The 18,573-nt window shown below is 49.6% G+C and overlaps 1 protein-coding gene across 8 annotated transcripts in view; it reads right to left on the minus strand.

Moving 5' to 3' along the window:
- CAMTA1 (calmodulin binding transcription activator 1) overlaps positions 1–18,573 on the minus strand; it is a 322,967-nt gene that overhangs the window by 292,095 nt on the left and 12,299 nt on the right. The window contains exon 1 of one of the 8 annotated variants that reach the window (XM_049802685.1): positions 11,074–11,221. The exons of the other annotated variants lie outside the window; for them this stretch is intronic. Coding sequence (XP_049658642.1) covers positions 11,074–11,098 — 25 coding nt within the window. The 5' untranslated portion in view covers positions 11,099–11,221. Of the gene's footprint in view, positions 1–11,073; positions 11,222–18,573 lie in introns of those variants that run through there. 8 annotated transcript variants of the gene reach the window in all.

Genomic DNA, 18,573 nt, shown 5'->3' on the forward strand with positions numbered 1-18,573 from the left:
CCCATTAAAAACAGGTTACTTCTCTTTCCACAGACAGCTCAGAAAGCGAATGTAGTTCCTCAACTTGAGAGTAAGGTAGAGGGATGGAAATCTTCCTACCTCACCACACCCAGGGGTCGCAAAAGCAGAAATACAACACAAAATTATTATTTTTTGTTGCTAAAAATGTAAAAGGTGCATCAATTGCCCTTAAAAAAAAAAACAACAAAAAAGAGACCCCAAAACCCTTAAGTCCAACAGCAGCCCGCTCAAGTCCCAGAATCTTCAACTTCATTGTGCCTCTCTATCCTCCCTCCGACACCGCCTAAAGAATCACAGCATCCACAAACGGTGCATATACAGATCACATCAGTCCCCACAGAAAAGGGAACCGGAGTGGCACGATAAGACATCCCAGCCACACCACAGGAGTTTTACTAGTTCTCCTTCTAAAACCCACCATCTCTGCCTGCTTCCACTATTCTCGCGCTTTGCGTGACAGATACTGGGCAGCAGTATACAAGAAATACACTTATTCATTGGCATTTTACCCTACAAAATTAATTTATAGTCATCTCCCATTTGGAAGCGTACAGAAAAAAGGATATTAACTTTTTCCTTTTACACATCTCATCATTTTGTGTCATTAAACCAGGTGCCAGCATCATGATAAAACTCCTCTGCAATTACATACGATACGGAAATTTCCCATGACCTGCAGCAAACCCTGAGAGAACCCGTCCCGCAATCATTTTAGAAAGCAGGCGAAGAGCGCAAACCAGCAGCTAGACAACCCTAGTATTTTTAAAGCTTGATTATACTCTTGGATGTGTCAAGTTCAACAATATACATGCTGTTAAATCAACTACTCGTGCAAGCACAGCAGATGAGTTTACAAGATAAGCAGCGATGTGTATGATAAACGTGAGCTGCTCTATAATTTATGAGTCCTGCACGCTCCCTGAGTTATTGGGAACTTTACTGTACGACTGCGTTAGACTAAATCAACAGGGTTGCCAGTTTCATACTTCTTCCTGGGCAAACGAGCAGTCGGGCAGCACTGATCCTTGCTGAACTGATAAAGAAATCGGGAAGAAGGTTGTCTCTATTTTTTTTGTATACCATTCCAGGATTTCTAGCTTGACGTTGAGTATCTCAGACCGCTACTCTTACAGGGCTTTTTGGCCACATCTTTTTCCCAGTCAATGTTCCGCACGTGTGGCCGTCACCTTTGTTACCTCCCACCGCCTCTGGCCGCTCAAAGCCTCACAAACACGCATGTCAAGACACTTGGGGTTATCCACAAAGACACCAACTTACTTGGGGCAAAGAACGGAGCCAGGCAGGGCCCTGCTGCGACAGCAGCCCCCCACCATTCCCACCTGTACTTTCAGATCCGCCATCTGATTTAGCTGGTACCTACTTAACATTCCCTGCATTCATTTTATACCGTTTTCATTTCTCATTCAAAATATTGCATTGCACTACATTCAATTCATTAAGGCGGCAAAGTATTTTACAGCACACATTATTGCTTTTATCAGCCAAACTACATCCCCAGTTACATCTCATCAGCTTATTTTCCATGGGCACATTTTAATTGACATTAATTGTATTACTTCCCCTTACCTCCGTATCAGTCAAGTCCTCTATCATTCATTCCATTATTTTGCAGGGCTGGCAGACCTCTAATTATTCAGCTCGTTTTATTAACTTTCTTCCACTGTCATCAATTATCAGTATTATTAATCCAGAAAGTGCCTATGGATAATACATCCCCTAAAAATGTTTTGGTAGAACTTATTAGAACTTGCTGACTCTAAACCTTCCGATTCCTGTTGTTAGCTTCTCATACCTTTGTGTTATTATAGCAATGGAAGGTCATTTTCATCATCCTGTAACGTGACTACATCTCACGTAGGCTTCCCTTTTCTGTGGCTAGCAACGACACTTTTTCTTTCCAAAAAAATCCCCAACACGGAAAGCAACAACTGCCACCTGCCTCAATCTGACAGGCTTTTTGTTAAAGAATCCTCTATCCACATGGTCAGAATGACACCCAATAATCACATTATGGGAAGTGAATCCTAAATTCAATGACCTCTAAACAGATTTGACCTTGGAAAAGGACAGAGTTGGCCAACCAGCTGCGAGGATTAAAAGCAAGAAAGTGCCTCGCCCCAAACGATGTGCACACCCTTGCTTTAAAACTTGCTTCTCTACCCGCTGGAATCGTTCATGACGTATTCCCAAACGGAGGAAAGTCTATGCAGGTAAGATGGGGAAGCCGGGCAGAGAAGAGGAGGATTGCTCTCCCAGCTGCACCAACAGTGCTGGCAGACCTCGGTCACCCCTGGACCTCCACCCCATGACTCGGCCTCCTTCGTCCAAGCGTTTGCCATCAGCAAATCCCCAAGCATCACATGGGATTTGTCACCCCCACCTACAGACTGGCTACTGAGAGTTCACATTCCTCCAAATCCACCACTGCTTTGCTACTCAGGTTCCTCACAAATAAAATCACAATCCTTCCAACTAAGACACGTAAATCTTTAGGGAGATGGAGCAAAAAAAAGTGGTTGCCCTTTGGTTTGAATCAAATCTGTCATTTCTAGTCAACCTGACGCACCCACTCCCCTGCCACAGAGACTTCTGATAAAGTCAGAGGAGTGAGAATCAACACTGCTCAGCATCTACACCCAACTTACAGAGCAGCCAGCACGTTCCAGAGGGAATATTTTACATTTATTTAGAACTAAAATTTCCTCTGTAGTTAAAAAAAGGACCTGCAATTTCACAATGCTTATTTGATTTTACTGTGCAAATCCAGGCCAGATGTGTAATTGAACTTTCTTCCTCGCATTATTTTTGCTACGGGTGTGACTTATGACATTGTGATCTGCAAACCCATCCAGTGTCAATAAAAAGTGCTTTTGCAAGCAAAGCTGCACTTGCACAAGGAGGATTTGCCAGTAAAGCTGCATCGACATGGGGTTTTTTTTAGTGCAAAGCTGGCCACAGCTCAAAAACGCTTCCCCAGGCACGCACAGCCAATTCTGAAAACTACAATAAGGAAGCTATATACTAAAATATAGCGGCCTACAATGTGTCTAGTTATAATTCAATACAAAAATCCAAAATTTAAGTTCCATTAGCAATCTTCAGGATTACTTATTAGCAAACCAGAAACTTGTGTAAAATTAAGAAAAGTACAACTATTATAAAGTTCATGGAAAGTTCCATATTAATTATACCACATAAACCCTTCGTAATTTTATGGATTTCTTCATGCTCCTTGCACTTTATCCTCCCAAGGGATGCAACATGGGCCATAAAACTTTAAAGCGCACAACAGCAAATCACACAGCGAGTCTGTGCTCTACCCTCGCTCTCCAAACAATTCCTCCTTCCCCACCCCCACCCCCCGTTTTTCCCCCCCCCCTTTTAACTGGTTCTTAAATCTTCTGTGATCCAGGAGGTGAACTTAGATCTGCAGACCATTTAACTACCGCAGTTTATCAATATAACATATAATTGGAGAATACAGAAATGGCTCAATGGGTGTTGATCAACTGCTGATTTGCAGACAGTTCTATACTGAAAATAAATATAAAGAATAAGCCTATAAAAATCACAAACACAAGTTTCATAAACCCATTATTACGAAGTAGTAACTTAGGGTTGGCCATCTTCTTAACTACCGCACAAGAAGTAAAAGGTGTTTAAACGCTACAAATAGGTGCTTCCGTATAAAACAAACGGCTAAAGTCACAATGTAATTATTAGCTACTTAAATGGAATGGGAGGGCATCAAGTTAACTGTGACACCACTCACCACACTGCTGTTTAAGCAGCAGAACCAAGTAAATACGGTTCAGAAGTGGCACCTGTACGAACACAGTCAGTGTAGGCTACGCAAAGTCATCCAGTCTTTGGCGTAACGCAGTATTAACCCATGCCCCAGCCCTCCTCACAAGGAAAATCACAAACGAGTGCCTTAGGTAAGAGAGCTCAGTAGTGACTACGTCGATACCCAACGCCAAGGCACCAATTCCACTGTCCTTTCTTTGGAGCTCTGCCTCTCAACCCTATTGGCTTTTCTGAAACTCTTCTCCTTTGCAAAAAGCTACTCTTCCAGTATCTTACTTTTCTAAAGATGATATACGAAGAGATAGACAAAAATGAAATCAAGATACCTAGGATTTAGTAAAGAGATATTCAGGGGTTTTTACATATTTGTATTTCCCATGTATTGGTTTGGCTCTGCTAGGTTCCAAGCCGTGGGTGGGAGTATGAAGTTCCCTTGAGGTCCTACATTCTTTTACTTGCTGACCTCCAGACACAGACAAAAAGAGTAACTTTAATCTGGCAGAGTTGAATGCAAAGAATTATCCCCGATCCAAACATCTGAAGGACTGGCATGCTACTTCTCATAGTTAAAACTTCATTCCTGGCATTTTTAATCAGTAAACAAACGGGAATATAAGCAAAACCAACAGCTTTTGGTCTGTTTTCTAGAAATATTTGGACGATTACAGTTGTAAATCTCTTGGCAACAAAAGCAGATTTCTAAATATCAGTAGAGGGTGGCTAAGATGAGATAACCAGGTCCAGCTCTCCAGCACTGCTTCCCCAGCAGGGTTCCGCTGGATGCCAGCACTCGGCTCAGACACCGGCCGAGCAAAGGCATTCCCGATCCTTCACCGCCCAAGATGCGGGCAGCCCCAGAAACAGCCTGGGGGCTGAGGGGAGGACGCAAGGAGAGGGTAGACAGCTCGGGCAAAGGTAAAAAACGTGAAATGGGAGCAAGGGAGGACGAGACACAAACCAGCACGCGTGCAAGCTGTGACTGCTGCCTGCGGGGAAAACGGGAGGAACGAGGAAAACCAAAACAGATGAGGAGGAAACCATAGGAATGGTAGTAGTATCAAGGATGATCAAAAAAATAGTTTTCCTCCAGTAAGTTATTGAATCTAGCCTAGCTTCTTGGAGTATTTGTGATAAATACTTTGTTGCTATGATAAGCTCTACAAACCATTCTAAAACTAAGAAATACAAATATAGCTAAAACTCTGCTGCCACACATTGCTGTCCCGGTTCTCCCCACCAATAATGCGCTACTTGTAAGCTATTTTATCCTTTTCACATAGCAGAAAGTTCCCTGACATTTTATAACTGAATTCAACTGAAACAACACAGTTATGTAAAACTGCACATGGTGCGTTTTGGGGAAGAGTTGATAGCACAATTCTTCTTAATGAAAGCCTACGTGCTGGTCGAGAAGGTCTGGTTTACACAATTAGCTATTTATTTCTTATGCTGTACATTTATCACTGTGCTCAGCGCTGAGGAGTCTGCTTCCCCCCACCAACAAAACTGGCTCCTCTATTTCACAGGCTCCACTTTTCCTCTCCCTCCTTAGCAGGCGGTTTAAAGCACCCTGCTAACCACGCAAGAAAGGAGAATGTGGTTAAATTCAGAAGGTGCACAAGAGTAACTATTTTACAAGCAATCTTTAGGAGCAGTAAAAGAGTGCAGTCACTTCAACTTTCTCCTGCAGCTTGCAAGTGTGTCCATGCATGACTTTCACCGTGTTGCTTTTAAATATGACAAGTGCAACAGAACGATTAAGACCATTGCTCACTGTCGCCAACACTCGCTTGTTTTAGACCCGTCATCAATTCCTTCATCCCTTGGTCTTCTCTAAAATTACATCATCAAATTCAATGGCAACGAAACGAAGGCGAGATGGATAGTATTAGTCAAGCCTAGCAAAAATAAACCACCCATTTGTACAGCTTTCAATCCTACAAACGTTCTCAACATTACAACCAGTTTTCCAGAAGTCCCAAAGTATTGGCTAAGGCTAGTGAAATTACTTACTCTGAGCCTACAGGCTGGCAGCCACCAGCCACAGATATTTTTACCCTCACCCCTGCCCCCCCTTCCTCCCCCCACTATGAACAGTTTAATTTTGGAAACCTACCTGGAGAGCTGTCAGGAAAAAAAACCCAAAATCCTTGAATAGAAGATGCGACAAGAGCAGGAGAAGGACACCAAGCTCTCCATTCCCAGCGATAATGGGAGTTTGCTCTTGCTCGCCCAGTGTCGTAACTGCTCCTCAGTACGAAGCCGCACCTTCAGCATCGCCCCAGGGAGTTGGCAGGTGCTGCACCCCAAAAAACTGGGGTTAAGACAGACGCCAGCACCCACAGGCTTACTTGCCTTTCAAAACCCACAGGGTTTAAAACAGGGTGAACACAACACAGGGCTGAAGGGGCGCAGGAAGCGACAGAAGGTGAAAACAAGACACGAAGCGAGGGAAAAAGCCAACAAGAAACAACTCAGCAAGGTGTGGAAGAGGAAGCCAGGCAACACTGAAGATGCAAGAAGCTACTGGAAGCACTGCATTTTAATTAACCCGCACTGTATTCCACAATGCACTCTACCAGCCTCATTTCACTCCATGGAAAGGTTTGGGTTTCTTTGGTCCGTCGTCCTCCCCCCCCCTCCCGATATATTTGGTTTATTGAAGCACAGACAGAAGGGACACTAAAAAGGGAAGGTCACATTCCAGCTCTCTCTTTCCGAAGGCTGCCTGGACAGAGAGGTAGCATAGCTACTTCCCCTTCCTCCGATAACATACACCTTTGTAAGCAGGTCTTTAAGAGACTGTGTGTTTGAGAAGAATAATTTAAAAATATTAGTAACATAAAGCTAGCACCGAGCCCTGAAAGACTAAATTTCAAAAACATTTGTTTTAACCTTACTTGCACGTAATTCTTTTACTGTTTCCCAATACAGGAAATGAAATTTGAGTTACAACATCTGTAGGAAACCTTCCTACAGAAGTAGCTTTACAAATCCACACAAATAAACCAGAAAACCTTTGAGCCAAAGGGTTTGGGAAAATCATTAAGAAGAGATGTAGAATTGTATTAGAAAACCAGAGCTTTAAACAAGGTGCATGCCTTACATCTGGAATCTTGCACATACCACAGTTATAATACCAAAAGTACTCCAAAAATGTGACCTCACACACACACGTAGCTCCTGCTGTTCAGAAAAGGCGAATCGAGTCCACTCTCTGAAACTGTCCTGCTGGCTGACAGCCCTCCGAGTGGGTCTAGAAGCTTCACCAGAAGGCAGTTCGCCTCTGACAACAGAAATTTTGGTAAAATCCCAACTGCTGAAATTCAGCAAAAATTCTGGGGCAACGAGTGGACTGAGCCGAGCGTCAAACCCTGCCTCCTCACCGTGACAGTCCGATTTTGCCAAGAAGGACAGCAGTCCGGAGAGCGCGGCACAAAATCCAATCCGTCACGCTCACAATAAGCTCAGGTTTGTTTAAGTAATAAAACGTTATGCAACACTTCCGCAGAGGGAAGTAAATATTTGCTGTTTAACAACCAAATCAAGAACGTTTTGTTTTCAAAAGGTATGTTGCCCAAACGGTCTCTCAGCATTCAATAATATTTGAATGCTCTAACTTCCTTCTCGGTCAGTATCAACAACATAGCCCAAACGGCTGCCAAAATCCCTGCTGCCATCCTCCCCCGGCACCCTCGGCTCCCGGGGGAGTTCCGAGGAGAAATTCCACCTCCTGCCTTTCCCACCTATTGACCCTGCCCAACTAGCAGACATGAAATTCAACAACTACATATAACCGAACTTAGCGGGCACAACAAATAAAGCACCCAGTTCCTGCGCCATTCAAATAACATGGGCACTGCTCTGCTTTAAAGCTATCGGCGTCAGATACCTGCCCACGAGAATACACAGAAATCTACAGAAAGGTTCTTGATGCACATTCTTTCTGTTTTGAACTTTTTAAAAAGCTTCCTTTTTTGAATTTAAAGAAGAGCCCCGCACCCCAGTTGAGTTCAGAGCCCGTTACAGCTGCCAAGATGGCACCTCCGAGGGTCAGTCCTCCCATTTCAGTTCAGACACGCAAAACGCGGCAGAAACTACAAAAGCCGCAAACCCTCCGCCACGCGGACGGTAAGAGCTGCTCAGTCATGGGGCCCAACTCCATCCTGCCTAAGGAAACCAGAGAAGAGGCAACTCACCCAAGTCTTCCAAGACATGGAAATCTCTCCTGCAGCCAGGGAACAGAGAGGCCAGCCTCGTTTCAAGCCCTCACCCACTGCCGAGGTTTTTCTGCTGCTAGCTGGGCATGAGAAGCCCCAGCTGAAGCTTAACAGGGAAGCTCCAAGACCGGGCAGGTCTGCAGAGCTCTTCGTCGCTGTTCACGAGGTTCGCTTCTACTGTACTACTCTGGGCGGGTGGAGCAGATTGCTCCCCAATAAAAGCAGCGCTTCTCTGCGCAACTAACCTGCTAGCTGCCATTTACAATTGTTTTTTCAATATTAAAGTAACAAAACCCTCAAGCGACTTGGGTTCTCCCCTCCAGCATCAGTGTTACTGGTGAAACACTTGTCTTAAATCACGCTTTAAGATGACTCCCATTTAAGTTTCTGACAGGTGCAGTTTAAGTTTAAGGAATGAATGGTTTATATCTTGCCTCCTTGAAAATATACCACAGAACTAGGTCAGCGCGAGGAGCTGCTTACTATAAGAACAACACAGGCGCCAGCGCCGAGCCGAGGTGAAGACTCTCCGCTCCCGCCCGAGCGGTGCTGCCAAGCAGCGAACCAGCTACTGACCAGCCAAGTGAAACGCTGGTTTACGACACAGGATGGGCACCCTTAAACGCCAGGCACAAAAGTCCTTTCTCTAGCAGCTCGTGCGCGGCACTACCGTACAAGAGCGAAGGCCGCTGCGGACCCACCGCTTCAGCCCCAACACGCCTCAAGGGCCCACAAAAATCAGCTACCAGTAGGAAAGGTGGCAAAAATCGCATTAAATAACAAGTGCAAAGGCCAAAGTGCCTTTCAGGTCAAGGACCGCTGACCTGCACGGCTCCGTAAAGCCGTGGCCTCGCAGCAACGAGTATACTGAAACCTGTGCTTCACGTAGAAAAAACGTCACCGCCCATTGGTGCAGGAAGCCCGAAAAGAGAATCAAGCCCGACGTGCTTTGGCGACAGCACTTTCATCCAGGGAAGAACCAAAAGTTCACCATTTGAGCCACGAAGTCCAGACAGACGCTAAATCTCTTCTCACTTATGCCCCTGTTCACCAGTTGGCATTTTGCTACTTCAGTGGAGTTGATCATTTACTTCAACGCAAATGAGAAAAGAATGAAGCCCGGCGTTTTCCAGACCACAGGAAAGATGGAACTAATGAATTTGGGAGCATCAAAGAGATTAATAAAAGACGAAGCTGACAACGCTCATCATCACCGCTACTACTTAAAACAAACATTCTTGTAGAGCACTCAGCCTTCACCAAGCTGGACAAGGCGCAGGCAAAATGCAAACCCAAGGCGGCCATGCCTACAGAGGCTCTGCAACTACTAAATGACGAGAAACAACCGAAAAAAGAGACGTTCCCACAGCACCTGAAGCAGAAACCCAGACAAAGAGACGGGCTAACGAGCCTTGTATCCCAAGAAGGGGTTTCCCGGTAAAGAGCGCAAATGGGTTAAAAGCGAGGAAGCGCGCTGGCTATAGCGGATGAAGAAAAAAACGCCTCTTAGCCGGATGAAAGGCGGTTATTTGAGGTGCCCAACTACAAGCAGATAAATTCCCGAGGCGTCAGCGAACGTACCCCCTTTTCCGTGACGCAACCGGTTAGTTGCGGGATGCAAAGCATCCACCTCCCTTCTCTCCTCCCGCCCCTATAAAATGGAGGCCCTGACACCGGGTACCGGTTGCGTGGCGCAACGCCACGCCAACCGAGGCCGCGGCCGAGCGGCTCCGGCCGCCGCGCTCCCGCCAGGCTGCAACACAACTTGGGGCGACGGCCGGTCCGGTGCGCGATCCTCCCCCCCGCCCCCCCCCGCGTCCGTCCGGGAGAGCCGCCGGCGTCCCGAGCCCTCGCCCCCGCCACCGGGGTCAGGAGTCGCCGCCGGCGCTTCCCGCCAGGCTGCTAAGGACGAACTTTTCCTTAAATAACAGAATATATTAAACGCCACGCGGAGGGGCCCCAGGACACCGACTTGCGCGGCTCCCCGCCGCCTGCTCCCGCCGGACGGCCCCGCCGGGGTGGCGGGGGGTGGTGGTGGTGGTGGTGGTGGTCGGGGGGGCCGGCCGCCGCGGGGCCGCGCACGGGCGGAGCAGCGCTACCCCCTTGCGGACGCGGCGCGCCCCGGCTCCCCGCCGCGCCGGTAACTTTCGGCCGGAGTTGGGCGCCCCGGCTCTCCGCGCCCCCCTCCACCCTCCCCGCCACGGCCGAGCCCTCCCCTCGCTTCCCCCACCACCACCACCACCACACCCCCCACCCTCCGGGCCCGCCGCTCGCCGGGCGGCGCCGTTCCCCTCCGTTCGTTCCGTTCCGTTCCGCTCCGCCCGCCCCAGCAGCGCCCACCCCCGGCCCGCCCGCTGCCCGCCGGCGCGGAGGCCCCGGTGCGGCGGGGCCGCGGACGAGGCCGCCCCGCTCGTGACGGGCGCGCGCCCGCGAGGCACGTGCGCCGCCGCCGCCGCCGCCGCCGGCGGGAGCCGGGGGGGAGGGTGGGGGGGTGGCGGGGGCGGCCCGGCACGGCGTGACCCCCGGGCGGCGGCTGCAGGCCCAGGCCGACGGCGGCGAACGGCGGCCCGGAGCCCCGCGCCGCGCCCTGCGCCGGCCTCTGCCGCCGCAGCCTCCATGTTGGCGGCGGGCGGGCACGTGCCGGCGGGCGGCGGGAGGCGTGCCCGTGCCCGTGCCCGAGCCCGTGCCCCGGCCCCGGCGCCACGCGGCCTGCCCGCCGCACATGGCCTGCCTGCCGCACCCCCCCACACCCCCCCCCCCCAACCCCCCAACCCCGCCGGCCCGGCCCGGCGGGGGCGCCCGCCGCCGCCAAACTTCACGCCGCGCGGCCCGGGCCGGCCGCCGCCGCCCCGCGGCGGGGGCAGAGGCGCGGGGCGGCGCGGGAGGCCCGGCGCGCCGACAGCCCCGCGGTGGTGGTGGTGGTGGTGGCGGCGGCGGGCAGGCCCGGCCCGGCCCGGCCCGGCGCCGCGGAGCGGAGCGGGAGCCGGCCCGGCCGCGCTCTCACCTTCCGGCTTGTTTTCGGCAGCCATTTCCCCTCCGCGCGCCACATCCTCCTCCGCCTCCTCGCGACCGGGACCCAGGCGCGCGCCGCCTCCTCCCGCTGCCGCCGCCGCCGCCGCCGCCGGGCCGGCCACCCCGCGCGCACGGCGCACACCCCGCGCCGCCCATTGGGGGAGCCGCCGCACTGACACCAGCGGCGGCCAATCGCGACGGGCGGAGGGCGGGCGCCTGGAGAGGATGGGCGCGATGGACAGCGCGCGCCGCCAATCGGAGCGCGGCAGCGCTTCAGTGACACTCGCCGCAGCCACTCGGCGGCGGCGCCGGGAAGACGAGGTGGGCGGCACGGCACGCTTTACTGACGGCCGCAGCGGCCACTCGGGAAGCGGCGCCGCGCGACTGACGGCCGCCGCAGCCAATCGCGCCGCGGAAGACGCGGGACGCGCCGATTGACGCACGGGCGCCGCCGGCGCCGGCGTCCAACGAGGCGCGCCCTCCGCCAGAGTGACCGCGCGCGGGGCCAATGGGGCGGGCGAGCCGGGCGGCCGCCGGCGCCACCGCCCCCCGCCCTGTCCATTGGCTGCGGGCGGCCCCGGCGGGCGCACGCCCCCTCCGCGCCCTGTAACCCTAAACAAAGCCGCCGATTGGCGCGGCCGGCGGCCCGCTCGCCAATCCCCGCGCCCGCCCCGCCCCGCCCGCCCACCCGGCGGGGGCAGCCCCGCGGCCCGGCCCGGCCCTGCCCGCCCTCCGCCCGGCCCGGCCTCGCCCGCCCGGCAGCCGGGGCGAAGGGCGGACCTGAGTCCTCCCGGGGCGGGGCGGGCGAGGGAGCCCGGCCGCCCTCCTCCACAGCCGAGCGAGGGCCGCATTCACCCTTCCCCGGCAGCGCGGGGCCGGGCCGGTTCAGCTAGCCCAGGCGCTCCGGCGGGCCGGGCACGCCGGCCGGCGGCCTGGGCACGCCGGCCGGCGGCCTCCCACGCCGCCGGTCGGCAGCGAACCGGCTTGCCGTCGGCCTTCCGTACAACGACCCCGTTCGGCTGCCGTTCCCCGGCTGCCCCGCCGCGACGGCGGCAGCTGCGGTGCGAACGGGGCCCCGCGGCAGCCCGACGCGCAGGGGCGAAGCAGCCGGGGCCTGCGGCCCTGCCCGCTGCCCGGCCGGTCACCCCGGCGGCGAGCCGGTCGCTCTGGGGCCCCCTCCGGTCAGCGGGACGGTCACCCGGCCGAGGTTTGGCCAGACGCCCTGTCCGGAGCGAACCGCGGAAGCTGCGGTTTTCTTCTTCAGTGAGCAAACAAACGCCCAAGCCGAGAGGTTTTCAAGAAGGGTTTTTTAAAGGGGGGGGGGGGGGGGGGGGGGTAGCTGGAAACGCAGCATTTTCTGCCATCTCTTGGTACCGCTAGAGCTGAACCTGCTTTCCCCCCTGCTTTCTCGTCAGGCGAGGGCTGCCCGGCTAGGCTGCTGCCAAAAGCAGCACGCAACCCCCCCCCGTCCTCCCCGTTGAAATCACAGGCAGAGCACCCCACTCTTTACCTGACCTAAGCAACAGCACCAGGGCTGCAAAGGTTATCTCCCCCATCTTTTCAACGCTGCTGAAAAGTCAAAGTTCTGTAGGCCCTCTTCCACAACCGGAGTATTTTGGGGCAGATGGCCCGATGCTCGGGGGCAGGGGGGGAAAGCCGCTCTTGGCACGGTATGCAGCCGACGAGGTGAGGATTTGTCACCTGCAAAGAGAACCGAGTTACCGTTGCCAACAAGATGTAATGAGTATGAGGAAGTCCTGCAGATCATACGGGAAGGAGGTCACGGCAAGCACTCGCCCGTTCTGTGAGGAAAAGGGCGACAGTCTGCAGCCGTGCAGACCCCTTCCAGTACCCACCCCCGGCCCGCAGCACGCCGCCTCAGGATCAGGATGTCGAGGAGCTTTTGCTGTAAAGAGCCTCTCAAGAAACCAAGTAAAGTGCTCGGCCCTCTTAAAAATGGAAAATGCTTTGGAAGAATGAGGTGTGATTTGCCTGGCCGAGTTTTCTCCCCGTCTTGTCAAAGCTTGAAGACTCCTGGCGCTTCTGCCTTCCCAAGCAGAGCTCCGTGTAACTGGACCACATCTAATGCCTGCACAATGCAAATGAAGATCGAAACGGTTGTTTCCTTTGATGTGTGTGACTAAACACGCAAAAAGGATATTTTCCCTTAGATCCTCAGGAGAGTGGAACTTCTTTAAAAAGACCTGTTGGCTCTCTGGTTTTGCTAAGGACCGAAGCCATTTCCAAGCCAAGACGAAAGAGGAGTATGGTGTGCTGGCTCTCTTCTAAGACAGAGGAAAGGAAAATTCCTTCTTCCTATTTTCAGCGGCTGCTAATCTCATGGAGCGTGAAAGGCACATTGATGAAGAGGCTCTAGAATGACAGGCTCACTCCCGACGGTCATAAAGCTAATCTAGTATGCTCTGTCCTATAAATACACACAAATATTAACGCAGCTAGAGGATCAGCTAAGATAATTGTTTCCTTCGGCCGTTCAAGATACACTGGAAACTTTTCTAGTTGCCACGCTGGCAAAGAGCTATCATTTTCTTGACGAGTTCTAGGGAATTTATGTCTCCCCTTGGATATTCTTCCGAGATGACCCACACGCTTAGCAGAGACACGAGGTAGCCATACAGTCGGTGCTACTCGCAGTCTGCAGTATGGCAAAAACAGAACAGTAGATTAAAGCAGATATCCCTCTGCAGTTAAGAGATGGAAGGTAGTTTCCTGATGCAAGTACCAGATGTTTAGATGACACCTTACTGAGTCGCGAAGGGCTAGCCCACGTTGAACTCATCCCCAGCGCTCCACACGGAGTGGCAGGTGCCAGTGTCTACCCCCTACGGACAGACCCACCTCGCTATCTCTTCTTCAGCAAGAAATGGGCACCTGGATTAGCCAAGCAGCATGGCGTGCAGTGCCTTCAGCGTGCCAATCCTATCCACCACCTCTCTCCTCTGAACCAGCTTATCTCCTGGCATGTCCTTCTCCTGCCCAAGATTAACGTCAGGCTGGTATTCAGAAGGGGCTCAAGCTTCCACTTGGATATTCAGGCAAGACTACGTAACAAAAAAGAGAGGAGAGAAACGGTGGAGCCAACACATCTCTCCAAAGACTATCATTCTGCTACCAAATACAATGATGTCAGAGAGCCATTCACATTCGGTTTTGCAGACACTGGTGCTTGTGGCTGAAATGCAAGCAGGAACCCAGGCCGCTCCCGAGTACGGAGACAGCAACTGTTGCCACAAACAGCCTTTCCGTGCTCTTCAGGGAGACGAGCGCAAATGTTTATTTCCGTCATAGCCCTCGCTGCATTATTCACTTACGTTCACTCTTGAGAACAAATAACCATAAGGTTCTCCACATGGGGTTAGACCTTGAGATCACCCAGAAACATAATTAAATGCAGAATCAGCTACATGCGTGCACAAGAGTGTCCACCTCTTTCTCCTCTCCAAAGCTCAAGTAGTTCCTTATGTGCTTCCATGGCTCATTAGAGTAATGAGGTCCATGTGGTCCGATTGACAAGGTTGTTTAGGACACCAGCTGCCTTCTCTCAGCCGTTACAGTCTGGGGAAGGAGGAACTTCCACCAAATCACTTGGTAATAGCTCCACTTCCAGAACTAAGGCAACCTACCTTGCTTGGCTCTAGAGTAGCGTGCAACCTGCTCTATGAAGTGTCTTCGGGGGCACTGCCTGGCTTCCTAGATCCTTCCTGGTCTGTAAAGACGATGAGAGTTTGTGTGGATGAGGATGAATAAGGCATTTTTAAGGGGTTATTGAAGTAGTGTATGAACTCAGCTACGTACAGCTAATGAACTCATTCTCTTCCTCAATATAAGCTTTTCTACCAAGAGAAAAAAAAAATCCCTAATAAACTGAATCTTATATACCTGAAATCATACATAATTTTAACAGTAGCATATAGGTTATTACAGCAATATGATCTATGTAATATTACAGATGCCATTTGAACATGGATTTTATATCAAGCATGCCAGCAAAGTCCCAAATATTTTCATTTAATTCCTTGTGCAACACAATGATAAGAAAGAAGCCATTTGAATTGAAGTGCTGCTGCTGGTATCTTTCAAGTTTCCCAGCTCCCCACTGTTTAAAAATCAAAGGTCTAATCACTATTAAGGCACAGAGGTACTGAACCGCAAAAGATTTTGCACATGCATCTTATAGGATAAACTGACTTGGTCTTACCTTTCTAGGGGCACAAACACAGAGCTACCTCCAGCTGATAAGCGGCAAGAAAGTAGATGTGTGCAGGAGTTTTTGCAGTCTGAACCATGAATAATTTTGAACAGCATACTGATAAAAGCTGCTGCTATTCTGATGTACGGTGTTTGGGTTTTTTTGTTAAGACGGAGGTGAAATACAAAGTTCTTTAAAAAAAATCTTAATTGCCATTCCATGGTGGGTCTGGCTTGGTTAATTGGGTTAATGTGATGATTTGGCATGCTTAGTTATATGCAGAAGTAAAACTGTAAAGAATATATCCAAATACCCTGTTATAGATATTCAGCAAATTATACATCCACTGTTGCTATGGCAAGCATCAAAAAGCAAAACAATTCAGACAGTTTTAATAGCTATAATGACAATGTTGGAACCCCATTTCTTTTGAATTGTTTGCACAAAGTTACTCCACAATTTAGAAGCAAGGAATGCCAAGTGTTTTCATGAAAATACACTTAGAAGTGTGAATAGAGATGCTTAAAAAACCAACCCCACAATGATAGAAATGAAATGGGTTTGGCCTATCCTCTCTCCAGTTACAGAATCAAAAGCTGTTTCTTCTAGGAATAAACCCAAGACTTAACCAAGCTGACACATATGTATAAATCCACTGTTAACTTCACAGGACTTCACTGCATTTGTGAAATATAATTGCCAATTCCCAGGTTCATCAAAACCAGGAAAATATCCCAAAACATGCATTTCTTCAGAAAGGTTCTCCAAAGGAGTATACTCTGTTTAGGGCTCTGCCGTCCAAATAACTTGCCCCAAATGATGTGTGGAAGTTGAAGAAGAATATACTACCAGGAACTAAAGGTACTGGGTTACACTCAGAGTGGACAAAACTGCATACGACCCTAGAAGGAGGCAGAACTCAGCCGTCATCCATATTCTGGGGTTTGGACACATTCTCCTCCCAGTTCCTTCTGCAGTTCTGAGCTCATTTATTTCCCTCAGAAATACAAACACTGCATTCAAATAATCTCTAGTAAAACTCTGCTGGCTATAGGGAATTTACACCAGACTAAACCGAAGCATAACTCCAGAGCCATTTTAATGGACCCTGGAGGAAAGATGTTTTTCATCTATGCAAAGCCTCATGAAGTTTTTGTAGATATTTAAGCCAGTAGCCTCAAAACTAAACATAGTATTTACCTGTTTAACCAAGAACAAGGGCAAAAATGCTTTGTTCCTCTACACCAGCACCGACTGCAGAAGAGAAGCAAGTGGCTGGCTGGGGGGCTTTGCAATGCTGGAGCCCCATTTGTTCCAGTACAACGTCAAACAGCTTCAGAACTGACTTACACGGGTGCCAACCTCCAGCATTTTGCTGCAGCCAGCAATGCTAGGGGAGAATGCCTGCCACGCCGTGCACTGCGGCACGCTGCCTCTGCCACCAGCCCCGTTGTTCCTCCCTCTGCGGTCCTTGGTCCTTTATTTCCCTACAAGAACAGGCCAGGTTCTGTCTTCACTTTGGTTCACGCTCCAAGCACCCTGGTGGCACTAAGAAAATAACAATTATTTTGCTCTAATATACATCCATAAGCCAGTTAGAGAGGAAAAAACTGAAATACGAGGTAAATTAAAGCTTCCAACTAAGGGGATTTACCAGTAAGTCACCATAAAATTCAGATAATTTATTTTTTCAATTCTGCAGCAACTTTCTCCAATTCGTTTGGATTAGCTATTAGAAATTATGTCTCAAAAATTAAAGAAAATGTCTATTGACCATTATATCAAATTCTAATTTTAGCCAGAAAAAAAAAAAGAATAATTAGGCTGTGATTTACTCTGGTAGTCAACTTACATTAACAATTTTTTCCCCGTTTATGTAATTCTGGCAAAATCAAATAATATATACAATGCTCATAAATGCTGGGCTAGATTTAGTAAAGACAATTTCCTACAGTACATTCAGGACATTTCTCTTTGCTTTCTGTTATAATAAGACAATCAAGTTATTTAGTTTAAAGAGGTAATATGATTGTCATCCATGGTAGCCTCAGTTATAATTTTAGTACAGTCTTCAATAAGGTATATGGAAGGATTTTATTTTTATTTTTTTTTAAGCTGTCATCATCCTGTAATAAGCTGTATATCTTGGCTCCTGCTCTCTGGGAATGTTTTTCCCCCACATCCTAACCCCTCTCCCCTGCTAGTATGCAAAACTCCCCTTACTAGCTAAGAAGCAAGAAGAAAGTGTAAATCCTACAGACATTCAGTAACGCAAAGCACTCACACACAATGTTGGTACACAACTGGCTCTGTTCTGGGCAGCGGATGAACAGCTCCCAGCTCAGGACTGGCCAGGAAAAGCTGCTTGACAAAGGTGGCAGCACCAGCTCATTGAATCCCAACTGACATTGTGTGCAGAAACCCATACAGTAACCAATATTACTTGAGGGAAAGGCCATTTTTCACAATTCTTCTCTTCCCCTCAACTTGCACAAGATAGCATAATCTTCAGGCTAGTTTGATATCAGATCTCTAGTGATAGCTGAAGCAAATAATAACAGGAAAGTATGTTTAAGTCTAAGATCCCTAAAGGTATGCTCCTAAATTTCTGTTCCTACTCTTAAACAAGTATCTTTTCCAGGATACTAAACTCCTCTGAAATTGCACTGCTGTCTAAATTAACCGAATAAATACGGATCTAGGAGCCAAACTTTAGTCACCAAGGTATGAAAATGTCAGCCTCAGGCACTGAAAACAGAAGAATGAGTAATGGAAGACAACGACGGAAGAACAAAAGGAGAACCAAAGGAAGAGAAATTGATGATGGTAACAGAGGCAGAAGGTGTTCAAAGCTATGTAGATTCAGGAACTGGAAGCCAGAGGCAAAGTCAAATTTAACTGAGTCAGTCTACTCCCAAGAAACTTCTGGTGACAGCACCACCCAGGCTCTGCCCTCTGCCCAAAAACCTGTCCTGCAGTTACCAAACCAAGTCTTCATTCATACACTTCTGTGATTTATTGTGTGTATGCATAACATGGAAGCATCATTAACAAACAATAGAGCACTCACGCTTTCAATTAAAAGCATCATTGTTGAAATCATTATCTCAAGTCTTTAAAGGACTCCACCACGACTGGGTTCTGCCATGCTATAAATTCACAATGAGAATGAACTTCCCTGACTTTTTTTCATCATTATTTATGAATAGATAAACCAAATGGAAGTATAATTCCAGCATCACAAACTACAATCAATTGTGATTTGCTTACAGTGGTACTATG

The sequence above is a fragment of the Accipiter gentilis genome, chromosome 1 (genome assembly GCF_929443795.1).
Source record: "Accipiter gentilis chromosome 1, bAccGen1.1, whole genome shotgun sequence".
In the NCBI taxonomy this organism is placed as follows: domain Eukaryota; kingdom Metazoa; phylum Chordata; class Aves; order Accipitriformes; family Accipitridae; genus Astur; species Astur gentilis.